The sequence below is a fragment of the Rhinolophus sinicus genome, linkage group LG13 (assembly GCF_036562045.2).
Source record: "Rhinolophus sinicus isolate RSC01 linkage group LG13, ASM3656204v1, whole genome shotgun sequence".
In the NCBI taxonomy this organism is placed as follows: Eukaryota; Metazoa; Chordata; class Mammalia; order Chiroptera; family Rhinolophidae; genus Rhinolophus; species Rhinolophus sinicus.
Window position 1 is genome coordinate 11,151,966 of NC_133762.1, and position 13,064 is coordinate 11,165,029.

At 39.5% G+C, this 13,064-nt stretch overlaps 1 protein-coding gene across 7 annotated transcripts in view; it reads right to left on the reverse strand.

Annotated features, from left to right (window-relative positions):
- The window catches only part of NTRK3 (neurotrophic receptor tyrosine kinase 3), a 337,252-nt gene that overhangs the window by 17,753 nt on the left and 306,435 nt on the right, over window positions 1-13,064 (reverse strand). For 5 of the 7 annotated variants that reach the window (XM_074317987.1, XM_074317986.1, XM_074317985.1 and 2 more), the window contains one exon: window positions 1,162-1,320. In XM_074317987.1, the coding sequence (XP_074174088.1) occupies window positions 1,162-1,320 (159 nt within the window). Of the gene's footprint in view, window positions 1-1,161; window positions 1,321-5,998; window positions 6,041-13,064 lie in introns of all 7 variants that reach the window. The other 2 variants (XM_019726720.2, XM_019726715.2) reach the window with 1 other exon arrangement.

Genomic DNA, 13,064 nt, shown 5'->3' on the forward strand with positions numbered 1-13,064 from the left:
TGGGTTCTGACATATGCTCTTTCATTTTTGTAAAAGGTCATTGAACTATTTTGTCCTACTTTGGGAAATGTGGTCAGGACCCATCACAGCTTGTGAACAATAAGATGTCCCAAATTGAAAGAAATGCTTTCTTTTCAGTCCTTGAACTTCAAGTAAGTAGCCAGGGCATCGGAAACCAAAGATGAGCATAGCTTCAAAGAAGGGAGATAATTTCTTAAATACTGAGACACGATTCCAATATTAAAAATTCCTTGTGTTCACATTTTCCGGGAAAACAGAAAGCTGTAAATAAATTGCAATCTGGCATAGGTCTGCTGAGTTGGGAGACCAAGCCTCTTACTGTCCACAAGCTGTACTGCATTCCCAGGGTCAACATGACCACGGGCAAGATGTCACTGAGGGTCACCTTGACTGACTTTGGGGGCAAAGAGTCCTGTGGTCATGCCCCTCAAGCTCCCCTCTGAGACCCGGGCCAGGCCATGTCAGGGCCCCAAGTAGTTCCCTTCCCTTTGTCCTGAACCTCAACAGGTGTTTGTATGAAAGGTCCCGAGTCGATATAACTAAAGCGTTTAGGAAAATGCCTGGCCCTAAATATACGCTGTTACTAAAATGGGATTAGTCTTTTTTATTATTATTGTAAGTCAAAATTACAAAAATATGTACTTTATTATGATTCTGTTTACTAGTATGATTCAGTTTATTCCCGGAAGGCCACACACAGCTCTGTCAATAACGTGAAATTGGCCTTCCCAACACTGTCCTGCACATGCCATGCTGAGAACTGCTGGGGACCCAGATTATTCGGGCACACGAAGCAGTAGGTGTTTCCACAAGATGGCACAATTGAAAAAGTCATAGTTCTGTGTCATCCCTTTCTTTCTTGGTGAAACATTTGCGAGTTGTAAGTGTAGTAGAGCAAATAGAACGGTGACTTAAGTGTCCAGGTGGACACCTGATTTCCGGCTCTTCTGACAATTGAACCACAGCGCCTCCAGCTCTCGTGTTTTCCTGTTAGGACGCTCTGCCCTCCTGCTTCTGCCTACATCTGTGCGGCAGGCTCCAATCCCACCTCCGGTCTTGCACACTATGCCTCTATCCTGGCCTGAGGGATCTCTCATCCGCCTCCCCCACCTGGAGGGCCGCAGCTGCCCCCTTCTGTACCTCTGTGTTTGAGAGCTGGAACCACGGCTGCTTTCCGTAGGTGAAGATCTCCCACAGAATCACCCCGAAGCTCCACACGTCACTCTCCGTAGTGAACTTGCGGTACATGATGCTTTCAGGGGGCATCCAGCGGATGGGGAGCATGGTGTGTCCTCCCACCTACACGGGGTGAAGACAGAGGCACACAGAGAGTGACCAGACGGCCGCAATCAGACCTGGCCATCTGCATTCTTCACATGTAGATACACTCTCGATGCGTCTTATTCTAAGATGGACAGAACCTGAGGCAACTTGCATCTGAGGGCCAGTGGAGACACTGAATAGGAGCCTACAATCCTGGAGGCAGCTAGCGTAGCAAATAGAGATAACACCTACGGGAAGGCAAGTTCCTTGGCACTGGAAAGGAAGGTCACAAGATCATTTGAGGAGGAGAGAAGGTTTCCAAGTCTGCTACTCTAGTCAAATCTAACCTCGAGAGGAAGGGCAGAGGGAAGTCAGGAGAATCCCTGAGTGAGGCCGTCAAGTAGCGGAGTATTTGCAGACCTTGGGTTAAGACTCCTTGGCCGAGACACGCAATGGTCCACGTGCATCAAATCTGTAGAACTAGGACTTGAGCTTCTGTATGACAATCTCGGATTTCTCACCGCAACTTTGAACTCAGTGTTTCAAGTGAAGGGGACAGGGAAGTTCCAAAAGTATGGAAGACCACATGCTAATAAGACATTGGGTGGCCCGAAAGAGAGTAATACACAACCATTCTTAGCAAGACCTTCACAGCCAGGAAGGAGAGCGTCTTTTACAATAGCCTAAGGAGGACATCAGCCATCAGAGAGTCTCCGGCTCTGAGCACCGAGGGCAAGAAGATGTGGCTGACATGGAGGGTACCCCTTCCTGGGAAGCACATTAGGGAAATCCTCGCTGCCCAGCAATAAGCAGGATCAGCGTAAGCGAATGAAAAATCACAGCATGTGTTAGAACTCAGGAACTAATTGCCTCATTAGGAAACAGGGTCTTCGAAATTTGAACATTTTGGCTACTACGTGGAATTTGTTAGAAAACGGATTACCGTTGGTAAGAAGAGCTCTCTACAAAACCTGATGAACTATTAATCAGAAGTTCTCATTGCTAAGGTGGGTCATTTGAGGACTAATAATAATAATAACAATAATAATAATGATGATGAACATTTAAGAAAGGATGACTTATTGGGAGATGGGTACATCTTACTTCTAAAACGGGAAATCAAGTTTGCTTTATCTGTTTGAAGTATTGTAGAAGATAAATGATAATATGGATTTACAGAAGTTGTTTTTGATCTGGGATTTTGTCATCAAGATAGGTCTGTACAAAAAGTGTCAAAACTGATGAAAATCTTTCTTTCCGACAAGCAAAGACTCAGAAAGTTGACCACTCACAGTCTTTCAGAAAAAGAAGCCAAAATTAATGAGGAGGTACTCCAGAAAAATAGAAAAAATAATTAGAATATACAATAACTTGGGATATAACAAACCGTGCAGAGCAAATAAGCCCCCAAAATGCAATTTAAATCTAAATAATGATTGCTAATTTGGTAGTAAAATATAGTACAATTACTAATAAAGGTTTCTTGTGAAATAGAGACATAAAGTAAATAATAATACAAATAATGCTAATAGTATTGCTGCTGCTATTTACTATTAAACGATACATATTTGGAATGAAATTTCCAGATAATTTCCATCGTAAGCGCATAGAAAATTAGGTAGAGAAATAATTAAAAGCCTAATAAAGACTGTCTTTAGAAGCGAGGGAAAGGAGCTTACAGACGGTCACCAATTGTTGATCACAACAGTTTAAATTCAAATGAGCTTGCTAAAAATTTTAAGTAGCTTTTAGAAGAACAGAAATAGCACACATAACTTCCAAATCAGTTTTAGAAAAACAGAACCCAAAATCTCTAACTAATACTAAAATGACTATCAAAAGGAGTGGGGTAATGGTGAATAGAAAGCACAAAATGAAAAAGTTCAAATAATATCATTATAGACAATAAGCACAAATACTACCACTTAAATAAGAAAAAAAATGTGTGTTAAAAAATCAAGATGCATGGTCTTTAGAAAAAGCACATCTAAAAGAAAATATTAAAAATGAAAGTACAAAAATACAACAAACAATAAAAGGAAAATTGAACATATAGGACATTCAATACAGATTATAATAAAATATTTATTAAATGTATAATATATTGAAATTGAATACATAAGTGAAAAAATTTCAGGATGCCACAAACTAAATAGCAACAGTGATTTATATCATATTTGAAGATGGCAAAATTCACCATTACGATAATTATAAACTTTTAAGCTCCAATTAAAACAGCAACAAAAAAGTATAAAGAGTAAAACAGATTACAAATAAAAGGGAACTGACAATTATAAAAGAAAAATAAAATACTTCTTTCACAAATTAACAGATCAAGAAGACAACATAAATGAAGATATATTTTAAAAATACAAATAATAAGTTTTAATTGTTAGGTATGGGTATTGTGTGTGTTTCACAACCTCCCTAAAAAGTTGCCTCCCTAAAAGTTATTTTCAATTAGCTAAAGAACATTTATAAAAACCAATCTCTATTATACCTCAAAGAAGATCTGAAATTCCAAGAGAAAAAACAAAGTAAGCTACATAAAGTAAAAGTAATTATTTTATTTGGTACAGAAGCACATACTGTACCAAATAAAATAAAATAGAAATGGACAACAAAAGGATAATGTTTAAAAAGCTTCTCTTTAGGCGAATAAAAAAATATTTTTGGGGAAAAAAGACTAATGAAATAAAATTTAAAACTATTTAATTATAATAATAATTCAAGTCTTATTCATTGAGACCTATGAAAATGTAACTGAAGTAATTTTTTTTGGAAAATTTACAGCATTTAAGCACATTTATAAAATAGTTAAAATAGAATTAACTTAAATAAGGATTTAATAAGGTAGTAAAGATCTACAAGATAAATTTATAGAAAGCAAGAGAAAGTAAATAATAAAGATACAATGAGAAAATGGAATAAACAAAGCAAAAAAAAAAACAACTACAACAGGGAAAAAGCAGACTAGACAATCAATCGCTAGGTCTTTTAAAAGTAATATATAAGGGGGTTGGGGGTGGGAGATGAGGGTAAGGGGGATCAAATATATGGTGATGGAAGGAGAACTGACTCTGGGTGGTGAACACACAATGGGATTTAGAGATGATGTAATACAGAATTGTACACCTGAAATCTATGTAATTTCACTAACAATTGTCACCCCAATAAATTTTTTTAAAAAGTAATATAAAACTTTGGCAAGAATAGTAAGGGACACAGAGGAGACAACGTAAAATGTTAAGAATATTGCAACAATACATTTTGAAATATAGTTTTAATGATTCATTTACTAGAAAATATTAATAAAAAAAGTTAAGAGAAGTACAAAAAAAATTGCAATGGTAGTAAAAAAAAATGTATACATTAGAAAAGTACAAGGTCCAGAAGGATTTATAGGCGAGTTCTTCTAAAGATTTCTATCCTATTTATACTTTTCCAAAACAAAATCAAAACAAAAAGCAATCAACTTCCCCAAGCCACTCTATGAGGCTTGAATGTTTCTGATGAGAAAATCGGTCAAACTTAGCATATAGCTTTTAATATATGAATACAGATATAGATATTTTAACCACATATGTATAAAACTGTGTCTGTTATGAAACGTCTCAAAATCTGAATAAAATATTATCAAATGAAAATACATTACAAGAATTCCATATTATAACTCAGTAAGCTTTGGACTAGAAATGCAAGAATGCCTAAGAAGTCTGTTTACTAAATTAAGAGATAAAAGAAAAAGAAAATCTATCCTTTCAAAAGATGCCCCAAATTTTCAATACCATTTCCTGATTAAAAGCTCTAGTCTATTAGTATAGAAGGTAACCTCCTTTACTTTAAGACGCTAAAGACAATTATTCACTGATGAAGCATTGGCAGAGCGGACAGTACCTTCTATCAGTGATTTTATGCAACACTGTCCAGGTGGCGTCCTAGCCAATGCAATAAAACTAGAATTAAAACAAGGTAGAAATATTCAAAAGGAAGAGTCAAAACTGTCATTGTTTGCATATGATATGACTATTCAAGACGATTAACTAAAATGCAATTAGAACCATTATGTAGTTTAGTCAGCCACGAAGATGTAAAAGGAACATACAGAAGTCAAACGATTCTTACACACCAGTAGCAACAACTTCAAAATTCAGCAGAAAATAAGATTGTTTGTATAATAGCAACAAAACATGTTTAGAATTCTTAGGCCTAAACCTCAGCAGAAAATGTAGCAGGTCTATTTAAATTATTGAAAACATAAAAGATCTGAATAATTGGAAAGGTATGTCTTTTCCTTGCATAAGAAGACTTAGCATCACAAATCTCACAAATCTCTCATTCCTCACTCAAATTAATCTAAAAATTCAACACAATCCAAATAAAAACCCCAATGGAATGATGTATGGAAACTGACACGATGATAGTAAAAGTCATCTAAGGGAGTAAATACTTGATAAAAACTAAGATAGACTTGGAATAGAACAACAAGGGATATTTGCTTTACCAGATAGCAAAACTTATTATCAAACTACAGCAATGAACACACTGTGCTACTGGCATAGGAATAGACAAATTTCATTGATCAATGGAACAAATAGAGTCTAGAAGTAGACCCATGTATAAGTATTGGAATTTAATACATGAAATGGTAGGTTAGTAATCAAAGCATTGGGACAATGAACTATTCATTTGAAAAGTACACTTAGATACCTACCTCACACCATATACAAAAATCATTTCCAGATGGATTAAAGAGCTAAACATAAAAAACAAAACAATAATAATATTAGAAAAAAAACTTAGAAAAGTATTTCTATAACCTCAGGAGAGAAAGACCTTAAATAAAACACATGTTCAAGAAGTCATACAAGATAGGACTTCAAGCTATAACTTGTAAAAGTAAACAGTTTTGCATGGCAAAATACAAAATAAACATAGTTAAAAGACAAATGACAGAGAAAATATTGGCAATATGTGTCACAGACAGAGAATTAAAATCTACACATTATAAAGTATTCCTTTAAATTAGTTTTAAAAAGCAACCCAATAGAAAAGTGAGTCAAGAGTAAGAGCAGAGGGTCCACAAAAACACGACAAATGGCCACAAACACATGAAGAGATGCCTGTCAAACAACAGAGACACGGTGTTGCAATGTCACATGGGAAAAATTGACACATACTATCTGGTGCTTGAGAGGGTATGAGGAAAGAGTTACTAGGAGTCTTAGAAAATATTTGTTCATGCAAGCAAAACCACTTGGTTGAAGATGTTTATGTCATTGTTTTCAGGGGCAATAATTTGTTTATCACTAAATGTAGATGCAGCATTTAAGAGGGATATAGTACAGTTATGTGTGCTGATATGGAAATATGTCTAGGATACATTAAGTGAAAACTCAAGACATTCAAAATATACCGGGGGTGCTAAAACAATGTCTACAAGTGGACACTAGGGTCAGCGTTGCTCAAGCAGCAGCTCGCCGTCATCAGAAGTGTCTGGACGCTGATGGGAACCACTCTGAGCACCTCTTGTAATTGCAGAAGTCAAATGTGACTTGTATTCATTTTTCGTTATCGGTATACATTGAGTATTACAATTTTAACACAGTTTTCCCCTCTTAAAATGTGTATACATTTTTTGGCACCCTCTGTGTATTAGCATTCTCATTCATGTAGAAATATGTATACATAAGCAAATATGCTATAGGGCAATAATGTAGAACTCTGCAAGAGCAGAGAAAAAAGAAGGTCCAGAAAGACAGCCATTAATTAAATCAGTGGTTTCCTCTAGAGAGAGTAGCGGGAGTGAACCTTGATCAAAGGGAAAATTCCACTTTTTACTATACGTATTTCTGTGCTGTTTGAAATTTTATCATGATACATAACATTTGAAAATTTAAAAACAATAAAAGAAAAAATACACATGTCAATTAAGTGAACTTAAAGCTCTGTGTTAAAAGATGGTATTTTTTAAGGAAAGTTATTGTTTGTGATCGAATCTAGTAGAATATTTTATTGTACATGGTTTCTTGATTAAAAAATGTAGAAGTCAGTAATATCGGAACATTTTTCTTGATAAAAAGTTTTAAATCATGGATTCCTCCCAACGGATGGTGGTGTTTGCCTCATGTGATGACTTGGTACATAATCCAGAAGAAGTGTTTCAGATTAAAACCTCCACGTTCACAAGGAGAGAGACATTAAAGTACACTTGTGTACATTTTGGTGAGCTTAAGTGTTTGGGCAGAAAACTACCAGAAGGGTATTAACTGGCCAGAGGGGCCCCACCAAGGAGAATTTTATCAAGATTTCCACTGGGGAACACCACCAACGTGGGTGCAGAGTACATAGCATTCCTCCAGAAGTGGACAAAAATATTTTCCAGAGGCCAGTGAGGTAACAAAAAGAGCAATACATTGGAAGTGAGAAGCCCTGGGTTCTTTCTGATGTGACTTTTGACAAGCACTTAAGTGTCTCCAAGTCTCGGTTTCCTCATCTTTAACACAGGAGTGAAGCCACAGCCCTGCCTAAAGTGAGGAGCTGCATGTGAAACCCCAATGAGCACCCAATGAGCATCAAATGCAAACACATAGTTAGAGCATAAGGCCCCCTGTGTCCTCACGTGCTTCTGCACAGCGTGACGAACCCAATTTCCTAGATTTTCCATATTTCTGATAAAGATCCACCTAGACTACACTGATTTTCCCCAGGGCCACCTACATCCTGCTCCCACCTTGGAGAGATCCAGTCTGTTAAAGACAGTGCTCAAATCTTCCTCTGGTAAAAAAAAAAAAAAAAAAAAAAAAAAAACTGACAAATAGCCCCAAGGTAAAACCTAGCCAGAGAAGCGATGGGCTGAAAGACTAATTGTAGTGAGACTACTACTCATTAATGCCCAGAGTACCAGCTGCTGGGTGCTCCACACATCTCTTATTTAATCCTCCCTCCCTTCCTATGTGACAGAATTCCCTATGATCCCATTTCACAGATGGTAAGGTAAGTCCCCTAGCCACTGCCTGAGAAACAGTAGCTAATGATCCAGGCTCCCAGAGACATACATTAAGGATTAGAAGGCTGAGCCTTGAAACAGGAAACGTGGAAGATATTATTCCAGAAATCAAACAAATCCTTGGAGATGTCTGGATTACACTACCTTGGATGACACCTCCCGGCACCTGTACTATTGCGAACTCAGGTGTTGTCAGCCTGGCTATGCCCCTCTTGCCCCTAATGACGCCACAGCCACTGGTGCTCATGGCCCAGATCCATTCTCTCATTAGTGTCTGCAAAAGGACGACACTGTAATTCTAGCATTCCCTCTGCAGATGGTAGCTGGAAATCTTCTATGAAAGAAAACGTTCCTTCAGTAAGCATTTGGGTTTCCTGATCACAGTATATCTAGGAAATGCTTGGTTCTCTCCCTGTATTTACCAGTTCTCAGAATAATGAATTCATTCCCTAGCATCCTCCAAAGGTGACCAGTAACAGGTTTGTTGGGATTTGTTTTGGTTTTGAGAAGCTGTATCAACCTGTGTGTGTGTGTGTGTGTGTGTGTGTGTGTGTGTGACTTTCTTTAGTTTTACATCTGCATTTTTTCTTATGCTAAAAATCGTTATGCTCACATTAGTAATATTACTTATTTGCTTTACCTTACTATATCTTTTATATATGTGCACATACATATTTCAGAATAACAGCTCAAATACCATTACTTACAATATTATTACTAAAAGCTGTCTACAATCTTTGCAGTTCTTTTTAACCTTAGGATATACCTGCTAGGAACATAGGTGAAACGTGGCTGTTTTACAGTCACTTGAAACAGTTACTTTCTGTGTGGTGAAGTCACCAACTTAATACACAGTAGGGTTTATTAATTTCATTCTGCTTTTTATTTTTCAGAATTGCTTGGCTTTTTCTTTCCCCTTTGAGTTAATGTTGTTTTATAATGATCTAGAGTCTGTTACAGGGTTTCCAAGTCCAAATCACAAAACAAGGTCCATGAAAACCGCAGGCGAATTCCACCTCCCTTCACTTTCCTGTCCTCCTGCCCCTACAGGTAACCGTTTTTCTGTCCTTAGTTTATGCTTCTATTGTTTTAAACATCAGCAAATATGGGCTATACTCCTTTCCCTCACTTTCTTAGATAAAAGGTAACATCATACCTGCATCGTATGAATTTTTTCTAACACTACACTGAGAACCCGCCTGTTGTCCAGCAATCCCCCTCCCCAATTGCGTAAGCACACACACGCGTGCACACGCACACGCGTGCACACGTACTCGCGCACACACACACACACACACACCTGCCACTCTCAAAAGACAAATCTCTCACTCATTCTAAATCTCAGGAAAGAAAACCTACAGAGCACAAACAAATAAACCCCATGAAATATGGGTACAGGTGTTGAAAATAAATATCTCCAGTGACTAGGAAATAAATCCTTTTGCAAGTCGCGTAGTTTCCAACTCTTTTCAAACAACTGAATGGTGACAGACCTAAAAGAATTATCAGCTGAGAGAAGATTAAAAAGAAACGTTGGTAAGAGGCCAGGGTGTGATTTTAGGCAGAGACCTAGATGATAGTTTCAAGACTTGCCCCACGTGACCTTGGGTCCTTTCCCATCTATTTGTTTCTTGGGAGTTACGTCTCAGTTCTCATATTTATAAAAATGAAAAACAGGAATAGAATTGATCCCGAACCTCCTTTACTTTAGTGATAAAGAACATTCACTTATGAGTACACGAAGTACTGAAATACATAAGAGGTGTATTTCCGATAACATACTTCTCAGCTTTCCTCTTCATCAAAAGTTGTTATAGGTGCAGTATTTTGAGCCACTGCCTATTTCTGGGTACTGCTAATACTTGTAATGATAACTTTATCCTAAAACTCTTGACATCTGTAAACTTACAGTCATTGAACATTAAAAAATTAAATCAACAGACATATTTTTGTCATACTTCATTAGGGCAGAGTGGCCAATAAAAGGTTTCCATGCATAAAAATATAATATATAAGGACAAAATTCAGTAGGGTAACTGGAATGAAAATATAAATTCAAGAAAAAGAAACCATGTAAAACTGTTTCAGAACTTCATGTGTTTAACAGATGATGTATCGAATTACTCTGGTATTTAAAGTTCATTAGCTACATTAAAGGAGGGATGTATTTCTTAATGTCAATATTTACACTATTCTGAAGATGGCATCACTGGCAACTATTTGAAATGAGGTTGCAAATTTTACATGGCAACTTGAAACATGTAAGGGGCACACATGGTTTTTCAAAATTCTTTCCGGGGCATAAACGTCTGAAGGGCACAGGTCTGGAGACGGAGCGCCCAGTGGTACCAAGTTTGGAGTCTGGACTCTCTGGCTGAATTCTATCTTTCCCCCACGGCTGCATCGCCGTCATCCTCAGGCTGTCAGCAGTGTAAGGGGAGAGGATGTGAAAAGAGGAAGCAAAAACAGCACCCCCACCTCCAGGCGAGGGGGCCTACAATCCCCAAACCCATTTCTTTCATTGAAGCCTTCAGCCCTCACCCCCCCTCTTGCCCTGAGAGCCAGGAGTAAGCGGGGCTACAGGTGTTGAAAACTGAGTGGCTACAAGCTCTCAGGTTCCACTTGTCACGGGGGCAGAATGTTCACCCTCGGGGCACCTCCCACCTCCCCACCCACCGCAGCCCCCCGTTCTCTTCTGAACCAGCCCTTTTCCTTCGTGAAAAAGGAATTGTCTTGCTCATTTCCATGGAGTGATGCCAACATTTCCTGCAGTCAGAGGGAACCCACTGCTCTGGGTTAAAGAGAAACTCATCTGAGTTCTAGGAGGCTCTTGGGCCTCTTATATCTAATTACACAGAGAAGGAGGCGGCTGGTGGCTTCCAGAGAACACACAGAAGCCTCTTCTCCCCCAGAAGTTCAAACCGTCTGTCCTCATGCGATTCTGAGAAAGTGGAAAGGAGACAAAGTGACCCATACAACTCAGATAAAAGAACCAAACCCAGCAAAGGTGAGCAAATACAGATTCACAGGGCACGATATTTCTGGAATCACTGGAAGGTTTCCTGCTTCCTCTATAATCACTAATCTGCAGAGGCTGAGTCAGGATCTGTTCACGCAGATGAGAAGGCAGTGGCTTTCTGATAAGTTGTAAAAACTTTGCAACATACGTTAATGGCAAAACGGCTCAATCAGGAGATTATCATAAAGACTGTCATTTATGGTGTGGGCCATTACTTTTTATTTATTCAACCTTCATCTTCCGTGGTCACATGTCTCAGCACACAGAAGAGACTCTATATGCCTTAAGAAGAAATGAAAGGCTTAGTGTATGCTTTCTTCATCCCCTGGTTTCCCACACGCCCTGGGTCTGTGCCCGCTCTGCTGGTCTGAGGGGAGTGGCAGCCAGGCGGGCACTCACTGTGAAATCATTGCTACTCTTGTTCCAGAGGGTCTGAGGATTTCACACACACATAAGGCCACACGTCAGCTTTATCTATACGAGGTCTGACAATTAAGTTCACGAACTCATCCTAGAAAAAGTGCTCCACACCTCACTGCTGAATATCACTACGGTCACCTTCGAAGTACTCCCCTTGGGAAGCTCTGCACTGATGCCAGCGCCTAGTCCACCCTTCAAAGCAATTCTGGAACTCTTTTTCTGGAATGGCCATCAGAGCTGTCATCATATTACCCTTGATGTCCTGAATGTCATCAAAATGTCTTCCCTTCAAAATTTCCTTTATCTTCGAGTAAAGAAAGAAGTCATTGGGGGCCAGATCAGGTGAGTAGGGAGGGTGTTCCAATACAGTTATGTGTTTACTGGCTAAAAACTCCCTCACAGACAGTGCCGTGTGAGCTGGTGCATTGCCGTGATGCAAGAGCCATGAATTGTTGGCAAAAAGTTCAGGTCATCTAACTTTTTCCCGCAGCTTTTTCAGCACTTTCAAATAGTAAACTTGGCTAACTGTTTGTCCAGTTGCTACAAATTCATAATGAATAATCCCTCTGATGTCAAAAAAGGTGAGCAACAGCGTTGCCACAAGTTGGCGCACTGAATCGCCAGACCTCCGTATCTAGCACAGACACACGTCTGTACATCCCAAGGGCGTGTCCACATGAGCATGAGTGCCCGTCCCTGGCACATGCGTGTGGGTCCAGTCACGGGCACACACAGGCCTGTCAATCAGGCCCTGAGCACATGAAGGTAGTAACCTCTTCCTTTGAACGTCTCCTGGAAAACGCGGCCTAAACCTGGGCGGAAAGGCCCACGGCCTTCTTCCAATGTGTCCTGTCTCCAAGACAGCAAAAATCGTTTCCCTCTAAAGCAGTTGATTAGCTTTGCCGGCAGCTCCAAAACATGCCAGAGCCATACAGCCCTCCTTCCTGGAACTAACCCTCCTCGCTGCCCGCCCCCTCCAACTGCTGGGCTCTGCAAATAGCTCCCTTCCCACATACCTGGGAGGCCACCAGAGCTAGAAATGGCAGTTTGCCCTCTGGGAACTCTCCCTAGTCCTACGCTCTATCTTCCTCCCCCTGTTCCCCGCACCCCTCACTTTCTCCAGCTGGCTGTTCTGAGTTGTGAATGTTGTATTTTCAGCCAGCTTTGCACCTCTGCTTGGCCCCACGTGCCCATGTGCTTGGATGTCGCTTTGATGTCAGAGCCTATTTTCCCTACAGATGCCACATGGATTCCTGGTGCATCTTTGGGGGACCAACCCTACCCTGTAACTGTACCTACTCCATCTCCCCAAAGCCAAGTTCATTAGAATCC